Below are 19,828 nucleotides of genomic sequence, written 5' to 3'. Positions count from 1 at the left end.
TGGAACTGGAAGGCCGATATTCCCCTAGCAGGAGGTGGTGTCTTACCCCTGAGGGAATTAAGGTGAAGGTACAGCTGAGCTGCCTTGCTGCTGGAAAGCACCAGTGCTTTCTGCCACACACCTGTGTTGGCAGCAGCTCTGTCCACATCATCCAGGAGCTGGCATGTAGCAGTGAGTGATGCTACACCTGACCAGTGTGGAGCTGAGCCCCAGTCCTCCTTGTGTGCCAAACTCGCCCGTAAAGGCTAAAAACGCTTTTGACAAAAGCAGCAGGAATCACTCACCACTCGTGTGTTTAGCAGGACTCTGCTCTCAGGGTCAGGGGTGGCCCGCAGCCCACGGATGGGCTCCTCCACTTTCAGCACGACGGTGATATTCTGGGAGCTCACAGTGTTCTCCGCAATGAGCAGGTGGGTGCTCAGCCCCTCCCGCAGGCCACTCAGGCTGACCACAGCAAACCAGGTGTCGTTGGTCTCCCTGGCACACTCTGGCGTCAGTGATGCGACAGCCGCAGGGCAGGACCCCTGGAAGGGGAAGGTGCGGTTGTCCCCCAGCCAGCTGGCGGTCGCGTTCACCCCCGAGGAGAGCTTGATGAGCAGGGTGGTGTGGTTGGAGGGCAGGTAGACCTTGCCGCCCTGTGGTGCGGGGTGAATGACACGCAGCCCTGACACCCGGGAAGCGACCCAGAAGCTGCAGGACAGGTTGGTGCTGAAAAGCCCATTGTCCACATTGGCTCGGACTGTGTAGCGACCTGGATGTTCCAGCCCTGCGTTGCGGGGGCCAATCAGTGGGACCAGCTGCTCCTCAGCATAGCGAACTCGGAGAGAGCAAACAGCATTGTTCATCCAGGCGGCACCAAAAAAGCCATCAGACAAGCCAAGAGCCCACTTGGATGAGTTCGTGCGGAAGACGTTGGTTCTGTACGGGGATGTGGTGCTTTGCTGGCACTGGAGGAGCGAGCCCCAGCCTGCATTGTGCTGGATACTGAAGATGTCCTCGACCCTGACAAATATATTTTCTTTCCTGAATGTGACCTGCAAAGAGAGGAGACATTTTTGGATTAATGTCTTGAGAGCACTCACACCCGGTTCTTGCATGGGCTGGATTTACTGCCCAGTGGAAACCAATAGAAAAGTCACAGATGCAAAGACAGCATGGGGAGACCTTTCACCACTCCTCTCTCCTTGGCCACTTAGAATCAAACGTGGTAACAGAGAAGTTATCTTTATGCTCTGTCACCATGGCATAAGTGCAATGGAATAGCCCAGGAAATCTGCCTTTAACCAACTGTGCGATTGCAACAGGTTTTACTGCAGGGAGCCTGTGGCTTAGAGCAGGAAAGACAGAAAGTTGTGGCATGTGTGACAATGGGCAAGTCATTTCATCTGAAGGGACTTCAGCATCTCCATCTGCAAACTGGGAACAATTCTTTATTTACCCAAAGGACTCAAGAGAAAACTGCCCCACCTACTCACTGGTTACAGCAGCTAATAAACACTGACCAGATATCGTGAAGAAGGGCCAGCTGGTATTGTAAAGAGAAATTCCTTGACGAGCTCATAGCTGAGCTGGCTTTCATTGTGCTGCGGGGACACGGGGGTTGGGCTGCTGGCAAGAGAAATGTTGGCACACTCGGTCGCATTGCAGCAGTTGTTTAGTGACGAGCACAAATTAGTCAAATGACACCACTGGAAACCAGGAGGACATTCAGGCAGAGTCCAGTTCCCGTCATCCTGAGCAGGGTGGAATGGTTCTGTAGCGTTTCCTCCCTCCTGGTAGTCTAGAATTAGGGAAAGAGAAAGCAAAGATCACCATTCTGACAAGTAACACTTCTGTTGCACCTTTTCAAGCCAAATCCACCATTCTTCTCCATGCTTAGTAAAAGCTGCAACTGCAGCATGACCTGGTACTGCGTAAGACAAGTGTCCTGTTTTACAGGAAATTTTCACAAAGGCACAAAGACTGTAAAAAACAAAGTTAGTGTCTTTTCCAGTGAGGACACAGCAATTTGCAATCTGAAAGAGATCTATGTTCAAGCGAAAGTGAGTCCAAGTAAAAGCAGAGCTGGCTTTGATACTGAAAACACATTAAGCAACTTTTCTTAAGTTAATGTTTCCATGTCAAAGTATCAGCTTTTCAGTGTCAAAAAATATCCTTTTGTAACCAGCCAACCCTATAGCTATAGCAAACATTCTGCTGCAAAATTAATTGTTGCCAAAACTGTGACTATTGAGCTGTTGTACAAGGAATAAAAGGCTTAGTAGATTATCTCATCCATCGGGAAGAAACGGCCTCAGGAAAACGTTCTTCCTTGTTAACCTGTGGGGCCAGATGGACCAGAAGACATTTCCATTTGACACATCATGTCTTCCCGAAGTATAAAGTATAATTCAGAAGATTAATTCAATTCTACACATGTTCCTTACACTCATATTTTCTTCACGCATTGAGACAGGTTTTTCCCCCTATTAATTTCTCCAGGACAAGCACTTCTCCAAGGCAACCTTGGGCTGTCCAACCGGGCCTGCAGATTTTGCACTCGAGTCTCCGCAAAAAACAGAACCAAATCTCTGAGCCTTTAAGGCTTCAAAGCTTCTGCTCTGAGGACAGAGGGGCCACAAGAAGGCCACACGCACTTGGTTTGACACAGCCCTGATGGTGTCAGCTCTGACAATACCACGAGTGGTCAAGAGGAGCTGCCTCACCTTCCCCATCGATTGGCCTGTGCACCTGGAACCTCACTTGAACGGGCTGCCGCAGCTCCTGTGTTGCAAACTCCAGCGCAGTCAAATATCCCTCGTGCCTGAACGCCAGCTCAGGGAACACCATCACCTGCAGAACAAACACGGTTCTCACCCACCTGCATCTCCCCAGGCTCCCTCGTTGGCAGCGGGACCAGCAAACCCTTCTCACCTCCACAGCTTCCCACGGGGCTGACACCACATCTTCGGTCACATTTCTCACAGCCTCCTGCGTGTCGAACACCGGGTCTCCCACAAAGAAGTTTTCAGCATTTAAAAGAACTCCTGTTTGTAAAGGAAATATGTGAACAAAGCCCGTGAGACTCAGCAAGGCCTGAAGTTACTCCCCCACGGTGCAGCAGAGCTGTCACAGGGCTGGGACCACTTAGGAATCTGGATCTCCAGCTTTACTGGAGAAGCAGCTGCTGTGATCCTGTAATTTCCTTCTTCTTACACGTGTTGTGATTTCTTTCTCATCTCGCACAAGTGACGTTTGCATTTGCAATTCTCAGCAACTTTGACTTCTAGGAACTCTGCAAATACTTCTCCCTTCCAACACCCAATGGTTTGCTCTGAGTTTTTGAACACAAGGTGCACTCCTCATCCTCCCTGTCCCCATGGACTTCACAAGAAATGTAGTCAGTACCAGCCAGTTCCCACTAGCAGCAAACACCTCTGGGTCTGTCACAGCCAGGCCAGGTTCTGGGGACTGAGCATAATGAAGGCCAGTGAGCTCTCTGCCTTGGGCTGGCTCTTCCTTCTTACCTAAATCTTCTCCCATATTTCATTTCCTTTCTCCTACTCTTTCTTACTCCCTACACCACTTTGGGAGATTTGGGAGGTTGCATCAACACCAGCTTGCACAGCAGACAACACATTAGCCCACCTAATGATCTCCAAGGCCCTCTAGTCTTGTAAGTCACAAGACCCCAATACTGTGGATGTCACCAGGACACCCACCTGCCTGCAATGCTGGGCTTGGAGCAGAACTCACCTTTGGGCTTGTACTCGCAGACATAGCTGTGCTTGGCCATGCACAGGTCCGTGTTGCACTGGCCGGTCGGACCCATTCGCACACAGTGGTCAGCGTTGGAGGGATGTGGCTCTCCTGGCAGCCAGTTCTGACAGCTCTCCAGATTAAATCCTTCACCTCTTTGCTGCGCTCCAGTGCTTGCAAAATCATTGAATCCAATCCAGACATCGAGGCTCCTTCAAAAAAAAAAAGGGGGGGAGCAGGGGATTTCAGGAAATCATTAATATTATAAAGATCTGGGACAGACGCCATCTATAGTTCTCTATAAAAATAATAATCTTAACAACGACAGCTTCATCCGGGTGCCACAGGCTGCACTTAATGGAGCCTTCTAGTTACTAAAGGATTCCAGCATCCATTCTACCGCCAGAACTTGTCTCTTCATCAACAGCTCCTTCGCAGCACACCGCCCTGCTGCCCACCAGCCCTTCACACCTCGGCCCAAAAGCTACAGAAAACCACCTGCTCTTTGATAAACCGGGGAGGGGGGAGAAGCAGCTCAGGGGGTCACTGTGTGCTGCTGAGTCCAATCTCTGATGATCACTGCCCCACAACATGAGTCATCCCATGCCCAAATGCCAGTCCTCCTGCTCCAGTTAAGAGAGGACTCAGTTACAGGCACCACAGAACTCGTGACATACTGGTATGCACCGATTCTATCAGCCATGACTGGTACAGCACGGTCATACAGAACTCTCTGGAAAAGCTGCATCTTTTATAAAACTTTCGCTTTATTTATAGAATCATAGAATCATTTTGATTTGAAAAGACCTTTAAGATCATCCAGTCCAACCATAACTCAACTTTAGCACTACCCCATGTCCCTGTCTGTTCAACCCCTCCAGGGATGGTGACTCCACCACTGCCCTGGGCAGCCTATTCCAATGCCCAACAACCCCAATTTCTTCCAATATCTAATCTGAACCTTTCCTGGCGCAACCTGAGGCCATTTCCTCTTGTTCTATCACTTGTTCCTTGGGAGCAGAGCCCGACCGCCCCGGCTCCAAGCTCCTTTCAGGCAGTTCAGAGATCAGAAGGTCTCCCCTCAGCTCCCGTTCTCCAGCTGAACCCCCCAGGTCCCAAAGCTCCCATCACACTTGTGCTCCAGCCCCTTCCCCAGCTCCGTTCCCTTCTCTCAACTCGCTCCAGCACCTCAAGACCTTTCTTCATGTGAGGGGCCCAAAACTGATCCCAGGATTTGAGGTTTGACCTCCCCAGTGCCCAGCACAGGGCTGTGCAATTTGCTGCCAGTCAATTCTCCACTGCGAGCAGAACTGGCATCAGGGCAGGATTAAACCTCGGCCGGTGCTGGGTACAGGAGCTCCTGTACAAATCAGGGGATCTTTGATGCAGCTACTGGGAGATCAGTAGCTCCTCAGCCACCCCTGTCCAGCAGTGGCTGTTGGGGAACAAAAAAAAACCATCAGTGTCGCTTCAGGAAGATGAAATGTCCCTTCCACATCGGGAAGCTGGCTGAATCCCAGCAGAGATTCTGCTGGAAAGTGCTGAACGGTCTCTCATAGCCACAAACAGCCTGGACAACTGTTTCTAATCACACCCAGCAGAAAGTGAGGCATTTGTTCTGTATTAATTTCTTGGGAGCACCCTCAAAGCTCCAATTCCCGCAGGTTGCACCCAGTTCTGGTGCAGCCTTGTCCCCCTGCTCCTGTGTGCTCCCGGGGTGGCACAAGCACCCTGCAAAACGCAGACCAGGGAGATAATTGGTGTCTATCCACTGAAAGGCTCAGCCAGATTAAATGATTAATGAGGTCATGCTGAAAAACGACAACAAAAATAACTGTTCCATGAATCAGTAGTTTTCATTGCAAATAAGATTAAAAAATAAATAACCACTGCACTCTGCTCCCGAACCACTGGCAGGGGATTACGGAGAACGGGCTAGGAAACCGCTTGTTTGCTGCCATCAGTAAAACCCGATAGAGATTTTCCTTTTCTAATTCCAGCTATGATCTAACTGCAAGTCACACACACACACACAAAAAAAAAGAAGAAGAAGAAATGGGATGGTTGGCTTGCTTTCCACCCCTGCCCCACGGCTCAGCCCACTACCTTGCAAAGAGGAACCAGAGGGCTCTCGACAGGTTCTGCTGAAGCAAGATGTGAGCACACGAGCATCCCTGTGCTCCGAGGAAGGACCAAGCTGCCTGGCTCAAGGCAGAACCAAGGGTGGGAGAAGGAAAGGGAGAGGGGCTCCGCAGGGCAAGCGGGGTCCCCGGGCGGGTGTGGGATGGAGAACTCTGCTCCTGGGGAGGCTGTTGAGCGGCAGGAGTGAAGGAGGGAGAGCGGCCATCACTGCCGCATGCTCTAATAGGAAACACATTTCTGCCTCTGCCATTTTCCCACAAGAAACCATGGAGTGTGCACGTTCCAAAAAGCTGCGGCTCGGTTGATTTGTCTTTTATCACCAGGGAAATCGCATCCTGGAACTGCCTCATTCATGTTTATCTGAATGGATTAATAAAATAAATACATGAAATAAAGGGGGCTGGGGAGGAGAGCAACGTGGGGCAGCAGCTGGGAAACAGCTTGGGCGGCTCATTCCCTTCTGAGGTCTCATGATTTCCTTACTGCAGTCCATCAAAAGCCCTGCACGCAATGCCTGATAAATCAGAACAGCCAGTGACCAGTCCCTAACCCGCAGGAAGGGACAGACCACATGTTTGCAATCTCGGGATAAATCCCAGCGTGAAGGGAACAGGGCAAGGATACAAGTTTGGGAAGAAGGGGCTGTCAGACCTTCAGCAGGACTGTTCAAAGCCTACGTCACACGCAGCTGTTCCCTTCGCATGTGCTTTCTGGGCCATGTTTATGAAGAGGCCATCTCCAACATCTGCATCTGGGAGTGCTGACAAGAGCTGTCGGGCCCCTGAAAGCTTTTCTGATCGTCCTTCCCCCGCCAAGACGGCTGGTTGGAGAAAGAGCACTTTGAGGGGCGGATTTAATCAAAGGCTGACACTTTCCGTGCTCTCTGTTTATAAAGCTCAAGGCCTGAGGTGGAACAGATGCTGCTGGAGCCTGACGCTCAGAAAGGAGCGCGGCTCCTTCTCAGGATGAAGAAGAAAAGGGGAAGTGCCTGGGTTCAGGCTGCAGCCATGGCTGGAGGGTGCAGGTCCCAGCTGCAGAACTGGTTCAGGCTTTGCTGGAGCGGTGCTGGATGCCACCATGGTGTCACAGGTGGGACAAACCAGCTGTAATGCTGCTGATGGAGGGAGCTGGTTGTAAGGGGCCCCATGGTGGCACTCAAACACCCTCTGGACAAGAGCACCAGACCCTCTGCACCACTCACAGTCTGCAGACTGTGCTGACCTCCCAGGTGGATGCTCAGCTCAGCCCAGCCCCACTCGCTCCTCACCCTGCACATCTGCACCACTCCAGATGCACCCACAGGCACCAACAGAGGGACGAGATGCCCACCAGCAGCAATCCCACTGCTCCCAGTGCTGACTTCCAGCCCTTCTGCCCCATTTTCTTCTTTCCTCCACAGCCTTTAAGCAAAGCAGCCAAGCTCAGCAAGGGCTCAGGCTCTGCTTACTCCTCCTCTTTGCTCAGCAGCCTCATCCTCACCATTTCCCTGTGCTCAGCCTGGACCGTGTGTCTCCCCAGCCTGACCAGCTGTGCCTGGACGCTCTGGACCTGGACCCCTCTGCAAGTGTCACCCCAGGAACACAAGACCCGTCCCCAGAAAATCTTAACCCTTTCCCTACTCGCTTACCTGATGACATGAGCAACCAGGAAGCTCTGGATGTCGGGGGTGCTGACAAAGGCCAGGTCCCCGTTGCCGCGCTCCTGGCAGTGCCGCTGGGCCTCCAGCCACTCAGCCTTCTCCACCACCAGCCGGTAGCAGTGGTTGTTGCCTGGGAACACCAGCCCGTCGGGGGGGCACATGGGGTGAACAGCTGCATGGAGGAGAAGAACACAAGCGTGACGTCCTTACTATGGGCCCACACACCCCAATACAACTGGGGAGGGAAGCTCCAGGAACGTCCCGTCCTTCTTGGAGCCCAGAAATCCCCTTTGCTGTTGAAGTGCACTCTGTGCAGTCATCTCCTTGGCCCAGGACAGCACAAAACGCTGCCTGGTCCATCAGGGGAGCAAGGAGTGGCCAAAGGAGCCATCCCTTAGTCCTCAGCAGAGAAGGACCCAGTGCCACCCTGAGCCCAGCAGCAGCCGCCCCGCGTACCTCTGCCCAGCTCTCCAGCCTCTGCGGTGATCCCGTACAGCACTGTGAGCCCAGTGCCACCCCTGTTGTGGATCCAGATGTCCAGACTCTCGTTCGTCTTGACCAAGGAAGGACACTGCAGCTCTAACTGCTGGGGTGAAGCCACCACCTCAACTTCCCCCTGCACGGATAAGACCTTGGCGCCCACAGAGATGGTGGCTGTGACGTTGTACTGCCCAGGCAAGGTGTACACGTGGACAGCTGCATTTCCAGTGGTGTTGAGAACCTCTGTCTGGTCCCCAAAGTCCCACATTAAAGTGCTGGCAGCGATGGGAATACTGACGTTGAAGAGCACGGCCTGGTGCAGGCTGTACCGGGGCTGCAGTCCTGTGAAGGACACGGGCAGCTGTGCCTGGAAGGGCGAGGGGACGAGCGATGGGCCATCACAGGCCTGCCCGGACAAATGCTCAGTGCAAAACAGCAAACAACCGGAAGAAGAGTTTGTTTCTTGGGCAGCACCACACAAACACTGCCCCTGGCTGCTGAAACCTCCATATTCCTGGTCTTCGGCGTAACAGAGGGCACTGCAGGTCTCCTCAGTGAGGTTCCCGGTGTGCACGGACGTGAAGAGGATGATGAGTTCAGCCTCTTCTGTGTGGTTGCTTGTCAGACACGTTATGTATTGAGCTCCTGGGGGACAGAACAGAAGATCCTCTGGCAAACTGACACTGTGAGGCCACAGCTTGGTGAGACCTTCCAGAGACACCACCCCAGGCTCCTGGGAATGGGCTTCTCCTGGGCAGCTCCTACTCCAAGCATTTCCTTTGTGAGACTTGCCTGGGAAGTCTTTAATCCCTCAGCAATGATTTCCAAACTCTTTATGCTAATTAATGATGACAGAAATAATAAACCAGTCACACAGATTTATGGAGCACCAACACTCAGTAAATAAAACGGATCTTTGGAGAGCCTGACAGTCTCATGGGATGTGGAGTCATAGAATGACAGAACGGTGTGGGTTGAAGGGACCTTCCCAGCTCCCCCAGTGCCACCCCTGCCATGAGCAGGGACATCTTCACCAGCTCAGGTTGCTCAGAGCCCCGTCCAGCCTGGCCTGGGATGTCTCCAGGGATGGTTCATCCACCACCTCTCTGGGAACCTGGGCCAGGCTCTCACCACCCTCAGGGGCAACAATTTCTTCCTCATGTCTAGTCTGAATCACCTCCCTTGACCTGCTGGCCACACTGCTGGTGATGCAGCCCAAGATAAGATTACCCTTCTGGGTTGCAAGCACACATGGCGGCTCATGGCCAGTCTTTCATCTCCCAGTTCCCTCAGGTCTCTCCGCAGGGCTGCTCTCCATCCCTTCACCCCCAGCCTGTACCGATACCAGGGGTTGCCTTGACTCAGGACTTCACGCTTCGCCTGAATCTGACCCTCAAAGGAGCCCACAGGACTTGCCACCAAGTAAGACCAAGACAAAAGGTTGTTCCTTGGCTGTATCTTGGCTTGGTCTGGTGCAGCACATTTCACCATGTGCTGCCTGGGGCTTCCAGCAACATGTCTAGAACCAAACACACTTTACAGACACGTCGGAGCCATGGAGGAAACATCACTGGCAGCCACTGCAGCCACCTTCCTTCCTGGGGAGGGCCAAGAGCTTCCCACCTACTTGCAGGCAAAATCTTGTGCTAGAAAGGAGGGCAATGGCACCTGAGGAGTGTGGAAGGATGGACATGTATGCATTCATGGCAAGGATGGACAGAAACAACACGTGCCTGGCTGCAGGGAGCACAGGCGGACACGTGCAGGGACACGCAGGCACGTACGATGGCAGCCACAGCAGCCCTGGTCTCAGAGCAACAGCTCGTTCCCTGGAGTTTGCTCCCCCGTTGCAAGGGGTGGGACGTTCCTCTGCCACAAATTCAGCGGCAGGACCACTGCCACGTGCACAGCCGCAGCCCAGCTGGGCCGGCCTGGCCTCCGCTCAGCGCTGCCCACGCAGCCGAGCCATGTTTGCTCCTCTGTTGCTGTTGGTTGCTACAACATCTCCCCCCAAACATCCCAACAGCTCCAGCCTTGCGTGATCTTCCCACACCAAACCCATCCAACTGTCCGGTTTTCTCCATGGTTTTGCTGCAAACCTTGAGCCACTTTTCTTAAGAAAAGTCCCGTGAGGAAGACCATGGCATGGGAACGACTTTGCTTTTTAACACCAGCCTGGTCAAACTTCTTCATTCCCTGCCGGTCATTAACAACTGTCAGTAGCTGGCAGGCTGTCCCCAGCCTGCTCCCATTACACTGAATTACCCCGGAGACAGCCTCACATTATTGTTTCCACACTAAGTAGTTCAAGAGGGGAACAACTAATTATCAAGAGGAGTAACAGTGCCACTGTTATTCCCCTTGGTAATTCCTGCAAGGTGCTGCAGGGCTGGGGAAAGAGGAACAACCACCCCCCAAGCTTTTGGCCCCCTGAGCACTGAACGTCAGCAGGCGGCTCATACAGCTCAGCCCCATCACCGTGTCCTTCTGTCACGCACTAATGGGGACACCCAATGCCTGTCGGGGGGAGCACTCGCTCTCCCTCCCTCTCTCTTACTTGGATATTGCTGAGCATCCAGGTTGGATGAGTTTTCTTAGGGGTCTCCCTCCCACCCTCCATTAAACACCAGCCCACGTTTCTGCTAGCCCGGGCAGTCCCAACGCTGCCCCCGGCGCAGGCCATGGGCTGTAGATCATTCAAGGCTCCCGACGTGGAGCCCTGTCAGCTGCACAGACTCAATCTCACAATGCCCTCAGGTCTCATCAACTCCAGTGAGATTTCACTGCTTGAAGTCAGCCTGTCAAAAGCGTGAGAGGAGAGCCCAAGGTGACGGGGCTGGTGCCATCTGATGGCTGCCTGACGCTTGTCTGTAAGGAGTTTGCTGATCTCAGCCCTGGTGTGACTGACTCCAGCCCCAGGCGTCAGGGTACAGTCATCTGCTGCTGTTATGATTCTATGATTCTTTTGGGATTAACTTTTCCTGAAACGTGATGATCGCAAATATCTTGCAGATTTTTTTACAGCAATAGTCTTTCAAACCACAGCGTAGCACTTCTAAAACAGCTTTTAGTTGTCTCTAAATCACATTTAATTGTGCATTCTTTTGCTTTTAATGTTTTTTTGATTACTGTTTCTGTGCAGTTGTGTAGTTTCTACCCAGGGAAGTGGTTGAATCACCACTTCTGGAGGTGTTTTTAAAAGATGTGGAGATTAAGTTCTCAGGGACATGGGATAGTGCCAGGGCTGGGTTAACGGTTGGATTCAATGATCAGGAGGGTCTCTTCCACCCAAAATGATTCTATGATTTGCTTAATTAGATTAGAACTGCTGACTTGAGGTCTCAGGAGGCCTAGATGTGAAGCCTTTGGGCCCATCCTTTGCACTGGTTTAGTGATTTCCCCAGTACCGCCCGCAGCGTCTCCTTACCACAAGTAGCGCTGAGGAAGGAGACGTCGAAGAGGGAACGGTTTGCCACCTGGGGAGGGTGGGCGCATCTCGCGTCCGATGCCTCAACCACTCTCACTTTTCTGTCTTCCACCCAACGGGGCAACCAGGCAAGTTTGCAGTCACAAACAAATGGATTCCAACTTAATTTTCTGTAAGAGGGAGATCAGACAAAAGTCAGGCATTAACTTGACATGTGCTAAGTGTTAATTACCACCGCGTGCAGATCCCTCACGGTTCACATCTGCACCACTCCAGAGAAATGCCTCAGAAAGAACGGCGAGGGGAGTTAATGAATAGGGAATCAAGCAATAATTAACATGATTTTTCTAGAGGCTAGAATTAGGCAAGTACTCCAAGTACTTTTTTCACTCTGCAAATAATTGTTGCAATTAGAAGCAAATTAAAGACACGGTCTTACATTTAAAATAGTTTTCTATCTCACAGTCATTGGCTGTAATGACAGCCTCTCCAGCTAAGGGAGACTATTTACAGCTCCATTAAAAAATAGCTAAGAGAATCAAATTGATCTGTCAAAAAAGAAATGCAAAGTCAATGATAATCTTTCCATGTGGCAGTTTAATGAAAAGATGGAAACTTTAATTGCAGCTAAGCTTGCTCCAAATTACAGCCTTTGGCATTCAGCTGCGAGCAGGCCAGAGATGGAAAGATGTTTGTTTAGCTGACGCCAGCTGGGCTGGGCTGCCGCAGGGGCTGAACCCAGGAGTTTTATACTGAAGGCACTGCTTTGCCGGCCAGCCTGAGCAGGGACAGACTCACGTGGACCCTGCCTGGATCCTTTGTGCCTTTTCAGCACCACTTGCAAGCAAAAACGAGGAGCTGAACATGCCCTTTGTGTCCCCGTGCCAGGGAGAATGTGTGCATTAGCTTTTTTCTTGCTTGCCAAGAGTGATCACACGCGGTTAATCCTTTGGCTCATTCAAATACAGAATGGCCATTCTGTGCTGTCACTTCACATATTTCTCCTGGAAATGTGTGGCACCCCCTCGCCACCCTTCGCATAACAGCACAGATTTAATTACTTCAATTAAAAACCACTATAAGCCTGAGAACTTGAATCACTCATAGAGAACATCTTCAAATGCCATCAAGTGACTCAGACATCTCAGTCGGGGTCTCCATGTTGCAGGTCAGAGCCCTTTTCATCAGATCCCCCGGTCCAAAGGTGTGACCACACAAACACAAACAAGTGTGACCCAGAAACAAGAATCTGGGCATTGCTGGTGTGGGAGGGAAGCAGGGACGCCAGGAAGGCAGCGGCAGAGGTTGGAGGGAGCCAGGAGACAGAAGCAAAGTCTGGGAAGGGGTTGGGCTTGAAGGGCACCAACCAGAGCCAGGAGGAGCAGGACACAGCTCGAGGAAGAAACTGGAGAGAGGCCAAAAGGCGGCTGCTTGGTGGGGAACGTGCCCCAGCGCTCCCCACGGCAGCGCCGCATCCCACCCCAGCGGGAAGGGAAAAGCTGCTTCCAGGAAAAGTCTGAATAAAGAACCAGGAAACAAAGAGGAGGAACTTACATTTCACTTAAATTAAATAAATTATCAAATATTCCATCTTCTAATGTAGAAATCTCGTTGTGGCTTATATCTCTGTAATGGGAGAGAAAACGAAAAGGCAAGTTCATCATGCTGGTGACAATTTCTCAGCCAACACAAGGATCAACCTCTGTCCCAAGCTCTGCGTAGGTACTCGTGACACCCTGAGCATCCTGAGTCTCAACTGCCACACACACAGGACAGCAAAATGTCACTGAGTCATGGAACCACAGCATGGTTGAGGTTGGAAGGGACCTCTGGACATCACCTGGTCCAAGCCCCCTGCTCAAGCAGGGTCACCTAGAGAGGGCTGCCCTGGGCCACATCCAGGCTGCTTTTGTGTATCTCCAAGGATGGAGACTCCACAGCCTCCCTCGGTAGCCTGTTCCCGTGCTCAAGCCCAGTTCCAGTGCTCCAAGTCTTTCCCTAAGTCCTCCTGTGAGGAGGTTACTGTCCAGGCTGCCACCCACCCAGCTGGAGCCACCAAAGCAGGTTTTGCTGCTGGCTGCACTGGTGCCTTTTTGATCTGACAGTATCATTTGTCTTTAAAAACCAGTTAATCTCTATGAACCATCAATGAGTAACAGCGCAAACTCATCCGATCAGCAGCTGAAGCAGTGAGTTTGCTGATGACCACAGCTCTCCCCTTCTGGCCTTTGGGAGAGCTCAGGCTATGGAGCGATGGGACATCAGGTCTTTCCCAGTAGTGCTGGGCTCTTCAAAGGACCCTCAGCTCAGCACCCAGTTCCCTCAAATGATAAGTGGGGTTTGGACACCGTGACTTTATCACAATTTTCCACGTACTAACAGAAATTTTGTGACAAATCTCATCCTCTTGCCTGCATACTTACAGTTGTGCCAGAGAAGTCAGACCTGCGAATATCTGCACATCTAAACCACTGATCCTGTTATTGGAGAGATCCCTAGAGAAAGAAAACACAATTTTCAGCTTTTGTTCAACTTCAGTTTTGTCATTTCTCCATTACCAGCCCTTAGAAGAGCCTCTCTCCAAACTCCAGCCCCACTCCAGACTGGAAGGGTTTGGTGTGCTAAAGCCGAGCTTTGCTCCCAGCCAAAGAAAACACCTTTCCCAGCTATAAAGCATTTGCTGCTCCAAGCTTTGTATCGTGTGTAGATATAGATCAGGATTATCATTATACACATTCCACTCTGCAGCAGATCTGGAGTAATGACAGACATGAGAAATGTACTACTAAATTTAATGCGTCCTTTTCAAAAAGCATTCAAGTCTAATAGGTGTTCAAAGAAGTACTTAAGAAATAATTTAGTCTAAAGTAGTAATTAACTTCAAGAAAAAATTTATGAGGAACTTCCAAGGCCATTTCTGGTGCCAAAGAACTGATAATTAATTAGACAATTGATGCATTTAACTTTTACATTTTGAAGATCTTTTTGTCTCTCCCTGGAAAAGCTTAAAAGGGAAGAAGTAACAAAGAATATTTTCTGTTTAAAATCAGGTTAGGTTGCCCTTATGAAAAGAACAGTGTTATAGAAAATCTCCAGTCGCTCACTCTAACACCAACAGCCTTCAACTCATCCAAAGGAAAATTGTTTCTGTCCTCCAGCCCAGCTCTTCTCACCCCATCTCCTCTTTTTCAGCTTTAAAATGTCACTCAGCCACGAAGTGAAAGTTTCACTGATTGGTCTCCACTCATTCCTAATAAATTTCACTCTCAGGTTTCAGATTAATCTCCTTCAGCCAAAACCTTTAGCAGCATCAAAATCCCGATCCCAAGCCCACGTGATGTTATTACCCTTCAAGGGTTTCTGGCAGATCTCAGGGAGGTGGACGGGGCTGGACCAAGGAACCTTCTCCTGCCCACCCCCTTCCTCACCTTTCTCCCTACAGTCATCTCCCGTAACTTCTCCTCACTGTCTCACCTCTTCTTTTTACCCCCTAATCAATTATTTTTTTGTTTGATTTGACATTTAAACTTAACTTATCCCAATGAAAAGAATTCTGCCAAACTGGCAGGAAAATTACAGACAATTCCAGGAAAGTCTGGGATAAGTAACAGGGATGGATGTCTCTTTAAAAGGTTTGAGTTTATTTTCTCTGATTTTGCTGTCCAGGAGTTCTTTGCCAAGCTGAGAGTGGATTCAGAAGAGTTCACCAGCAACTACCAATAAAGAAGTCCAAGAAATGTGAAAAATAAAGGCTCGACAAATACACTTTCAACACAGATGCTGGCAAAAATATTCGATCGAGCCATCATTCTTTTGCCTGGGGGTGGCTGGGGCACTAGTTAGAGAGCATCCTTTGCTGCAGTTTCACAGACCACACAGGGGTCACATTCTGCACAGGAGACAGGAAAGTCGCCTCCAAACCCGTTTCCAGCTCCTACTTGCAAGACAAAACACAAAGCCCAGTTTGGACGGAGTCCCGGCTGCCAGCCAGGGCAGACCCTTCCTCGGGATGATCCTGTAAATCCTCAGGGAGGATTTCTGTACATCGTAATCCTCTGCACCTCCTTCCACTACCTGACCGGATCTGGAAAGGACCAGACCACCAACCAGTTACCGTATAGGGAGACCGGTAAAACTATTTATATTTAAAATACCTGGAAACAACCCATTTAGTTTTTAGGCAGCACCTCAAGCCCAAGACAGAAGGAAATTGTGTTTCAGCACTGATGCCTTCCTGCTCCTTGCCCAAACAAGAGAGACCTCCAAAACAAACCATTCCGCTGCTGCAAACCCAGGGCTTTGGCACTGCCGAATGCTTCTCCAGCAGTGCTGCTCGGCCATGTTGTGCCAGCACAGATGGCACCACCAGCACCCAAACCAGGCAGGGAATGGCGACACACAACCCCAGGCCCCTCTCTGCAGATTTCTCTCCACCTCGCCTGTCTCGCTGCTTCCCGAGGAGGAAATCAAGAACCCGAAGGGGCAGGTCTGCTCTTTTCCATCCCTCTGTCCCCAGCCCTTTCCGAACAGCCCTTAGCATTATTTCCATTTCATCTCAGAGCAAGCTTTTAAACTTCAGATTAAGTGAAGGTGAAGACCCCAAATCCTCGCCTCCCAGGGGTCAGCCAGCTCCATTGTCACCTGCGAGCAGGATCAGGGATGACTGGGACTTGGGACCTGCTCCAGAAGATGCTCAGGGGCAGAGCTGTTCTCACTTGCCTCCGCAAAAAGCTAAAATGCAAATACAGTCAATAATTCCTCACTCGGTGCTGCTTTCACAGCCCGTTGGGCTGACACTAGATGTCACTGCGTGCCGAACAGCACAAATTGGGGACAAGCTCCTGGTGACCAGGGGTGACCCAGCGGGACACCCGGAGCTGGTGCTGTGGCCAGTGGGTTTGGTTCAGGAAGGGGCAGGAGGAGATGTCCCCCACAAACTAGCAAGTGACAACCCTCAACCCGCTGATCTGCTCAAGGGGCTCTGGTGCTTCATACAGACAGGACAGATTGTCAAGGAGTCAGGTCACTTGGACGTCTCTCATGGTGGAAGAGCTGGAGGGGACTCCTGCACCTTTTCCTCTCCTGACAGCACACCTGAGCTGTCGTTGCACACAAAGTCATCAAGCTCATGTGGCCAGATACGATCACCTGAGCTCACCCATCTATCCAGCACCCACTGTCCCCCACAGCCAGCACTGACCCACAGCCCCGCACGCAGAGAAGCTCCACCAGCAACCTTCAAAGGAGAAAGCTGGGGCTGGGTTCCCAGGTGAGGCTGTGTCAGAAGTGTGAGATGCTCCAAACCCTTGGAGGTGATAATGAACCCAAGCTCTCTCTGCACCCAGACACTTTGTCACTTCACTACACTTCAAGCATTTTCCAAGGGATCCCAAGACCTTGGTTGTCACCCTGCATCTTCCACAGCCTGAGCTCCTGTCCAGGTCCTGCCGAGGAGCTGCTGTTCTCCACCAGACCAGGCACCAGATGGTACCACCAGTGCCTACAAACCACAGCCCAATTCCCTTGCTGTTTTCTACCCTTGTCTTCACTACCTGATCAAGAACTCATGTAAAACATCACAGCTTTCAGCCTCCCCAGAGCTCCTCAGTGCAAAGCCTGCAAGGGACACAGGGCTCCTGCTGACAGGAGATGCCACGAGTCACTGAGCCAGGCTCCCAGCCACCCGTTCACCTTCTCCCACCGGTCCCTCTCCAGCTCATATGGAAAATCACATTATGCCTTCCTGGCATGGGAAAGATGGCTGTGAACCCAGCTAGGCTGCAGAAAAGAAATTAAAAAAATCAGGAAATATTGAGCAATAAAAGCCAACACAGAGGCTGTGGGACAGAGCTCAGCTTCCCAGTGCCACAAACTGCCACGACTGTGTTTTCTCAGCCCACTGCCAGGCTGGAGGAAATTCGGAGCAGGTTCAAAGCCGAGCTGAAGCCAGCAGAAAACAAGGCTCTCCATTGAAACGCACTGTGCACACAGACAGCTGCCCTCTCCATGAGAAGAAAGAAAAATGTAGTTTATTTGTGCCATGGGGGATACTGAGAACAGGCTGTGCTGCCTGGACGAGGGTAGCTATGAGCAGGTCCAACTTCTCGATCCTGCCTCAGTTTCTACACTGTACAAAGGAGCCATGTAAAGCTGTGAGGGCTGGCCTGCTCCTCCCCAGACCTCTGTGGGACAAGGGACACCAAAACCCACCGATGACTATGGTGTAAAACAGGGAACATGTGAAATGTGCCTTACAGAGAGCTGCCCTTGCAGCTCCCCAGCAAACACATTTAACTCACATGCCCAGCAAACTAATCTTCTGGAAGTGGAGCTGGTCGTGGAGGAAGGGTGAAGCATTGGGCAAAGAAACATTTGGTAATGAGGGCACCAACTTGAGCCTTGGGAGCCTCCTGCTCAATCCCAGCTCTGCCACCAGCTCCCACGTGGTGCTGAGTGCTCACCAAACCTCCCTGGTGCTGCGGGTACCACGGGGCTGCAGCAGCTACATCCTGAGAGCGGGAGGATGGATCAGCCACAGCCACTGCCCGCAAGATCAGCCGGAGATGGGGTGGGGTGACTTTGGGGGTACGAAGCGGAGAGCGCTGGTGTGGCCAGCACAGTTGGGAGCAAGCAGCAGGAATCGGCACTGGCCGCCTTCTCCCACCACGATGCTCAGACGGGATCTGTGGCCACCAGCTCCCAGGGTTATTCCTGCAGCGCTGTGGTGGACAGGCTTATTTTGGTGCACTGCTGTTTTTTTTCTGAATTCCACAGAACATATAATGTTGAGCAGAGTATAGCACGCCTCCTCCTGCCAAGCCTGATGTCATGCTCTCATTATGTCATTTGTGGGCCCATTCTGCCTTCATTTCACAAAAAAAAAGGGAGGGAGGGGAAGAGGGGGCAGTGCTGGCTTGTGCCTTCCCCAGCCCTTTTGGTGCGTGGAGCCCAGCCAGAACAGTAATGGGAAAAGCATCCACCGACAGAGAGAAGTGTCTGTGCAGAGGAGCCTGCACGCGGGTTGGGAAGAGCCACAGCCGTTCGGTAGAGAAGGAGCTCCAGGTCTGCAAGCAACAAGAAAAGCTGAGTGTGTGGGTCAGTGAAGCTCTAGAGGTGCTGGGGGTTGTGTGACACAAGTAAGAGTCCTGCGGACAGGGCTGGGCACCATTTTGGCCCAGAAACTGTGTTTTAACAGCAGGAGTGGTTGCAGGGGGGTCGGCATAGCTCTGCCTCTGGGATGAAGGGTCCATCTTGCCCCACATCCCCTTGTCAGGACCAGGTGTTGAGGGAAGTGCATGAGCAATCCCTTCCCAGCACACCTCCTGGCTCTTGGCACCAGCAACACAGCATCTTAAAGCCAGAAACCGCACCGAAAGGTCGTATTTAACAGCCACCAACAGACCGATCCACACAACATCACCCTCCCCTTCCCGAGCCAGCCTGGGCTCCCCAAGAGCCCACAGCAACAAGCTCCGTAACTCACGTGCTTTAAAACAGAAATACTTTCTTTGGTTTGTTGGAACCTGCTAGAGGCATCACTTCATCGGATACCACCTAATTTTCTGCACTGTGAACACTGAATAGTTGTTCTTATTCATCTTCTCTGCCCCACTCCTGACTCCAGAGCCTTCCCCAGATTGCCTCCTTCCCAAGCACATCTTCCATGGAAACAGCTCCCCCTTTCTCGTCTCAGCTCCACATACTTGGCCAAAACATTCACTGAATTTCACCTTCAGGATATGAAGCTGCTCAGTCCCTGGCAGTTCTCCTGGCTATAAAGCCTTGCAGCAACCAGGGGTAAGAGGCAATGACCAAAGTGAGCAGCAAAGGCAACACAGAAAATCTCTCTGCCCAGCGGTGCCCTGAACAAAGCCCAGCAGCACCCCAAGCAAAGCCCAGCTTTGTAAAGCCCCCACTTCTCACCCCTACCAAAATCCACCATTTCACAGCTGGCAACCAGAAAAGGACAAGCAACAGAGCGACATGTGAGATGGTTTGTGAGACACGGCAGAGCCCGCAGCTCCCAGCACCCTTCGGCAGCGATGGAGCAGCAAAGTGCCCTGAACCCGCCTGACAGCCCCAGCGCTGCCGTGGGTGTTTCCACGGCAAACGCTTCTCTAATCTCCAGGAACACAAGGCAGCGCAGTGCCCCATGTAGCAGCGCTGTGCTGATACTGCCTGACGTACATAGCAGACTTTCCAGAAAAGAGGAGGAAAAACCCTATGTGTTTTTGCACGTACAAGCCAGGAAAAATTATAGGTTTTTGCTGATCTGACTCCTTTTTTTCTTTGTCTTTTGGCTTGCACCTCTCCTAGGAAGCACAGCAGAAGTAACGACGCTTGTATGCAGAAGGGGAAATAGAGATTCTTGCCACAGTGGCTACAGAAATCTGATAAAACAC

General features: G+C 51.4%; 1 protein-coding gene across 5 annotated transcripts in view; it reads right to left on the bottom strand.

Annotated features, from left to right (window-relative positions):
• Positions 1-19,828, bottom strand: part of PKD1 (polycystin 1, transient receptor potential channel interacting) — an 87,496-nt gene that overhangs the window by 42,310 nt on the left and 25,358 nt on the right. For all 5 annotated transcript variants that reach the window (XR_011741436.1, XM_071815063.1, XM_065850260.2 and 2 more), the window contains exons 2-11: positions 13,850-13,921; positions 12,981-13,052; positions 11,427-11,596; positions 7,976-8,644; positions 7,508-7,691; positions 3,736-3,950; positions 2,914-3,026; positions 2,706-2,832; positions 1,503-1,780; positions 285-1,034 (exon numbers count right to left, since the gene is read on the bottom strand). Coding sequence is in view for 4 of the 5 variants with exons in the window: in XM_071815063.1 (XP_071671164.1) it covers positions 285-1,034; positions 1,503-1,780; positions 2,706-2,832; positions 2,914-3,026; positions 3,736-3,950; positions 7,508-7,691; positions 7,976-8,644; positions 11,427-11,596; positions 12,981-13,052; positions 13,850-13,921 (2,650 nt within the window). In the remaining variant the exon portion in view is untranslated. The remainder of the gene's footprint in view (positions 1-284; positions 1,035-1,502; positions 1,781-2,705; positions 2,833-2,913; positions 3,027-3,735; positions 3,951-7,507; positions 7,692-7,975; positions 8,645-11,426; positions 11,597-12,980; positions 13,053-13,849; positions 13,922-19,828) is intronic.

The sequence above is a fragment of the Patagioenas fasciata genome, chromosome 15 (assembly GCF_037038585.1).
Source record: "Patagioenas fasciata isolate bPatFas1 chromosome 15, bPatFas1.hap1, whole genome shotgun sequence".
NCBI classification, from domain to species: domain Eukaryota; kingdom Metazoa; phylum Chordata; class Aves; order Columbiformes; family Columbidae; genus Patagioenas; species Patagioenas fasciata.
Note: the sequence above shows the minus strand (reverse complement) of the source record. Positions and strands in the feature narration are given on the sequence as shown.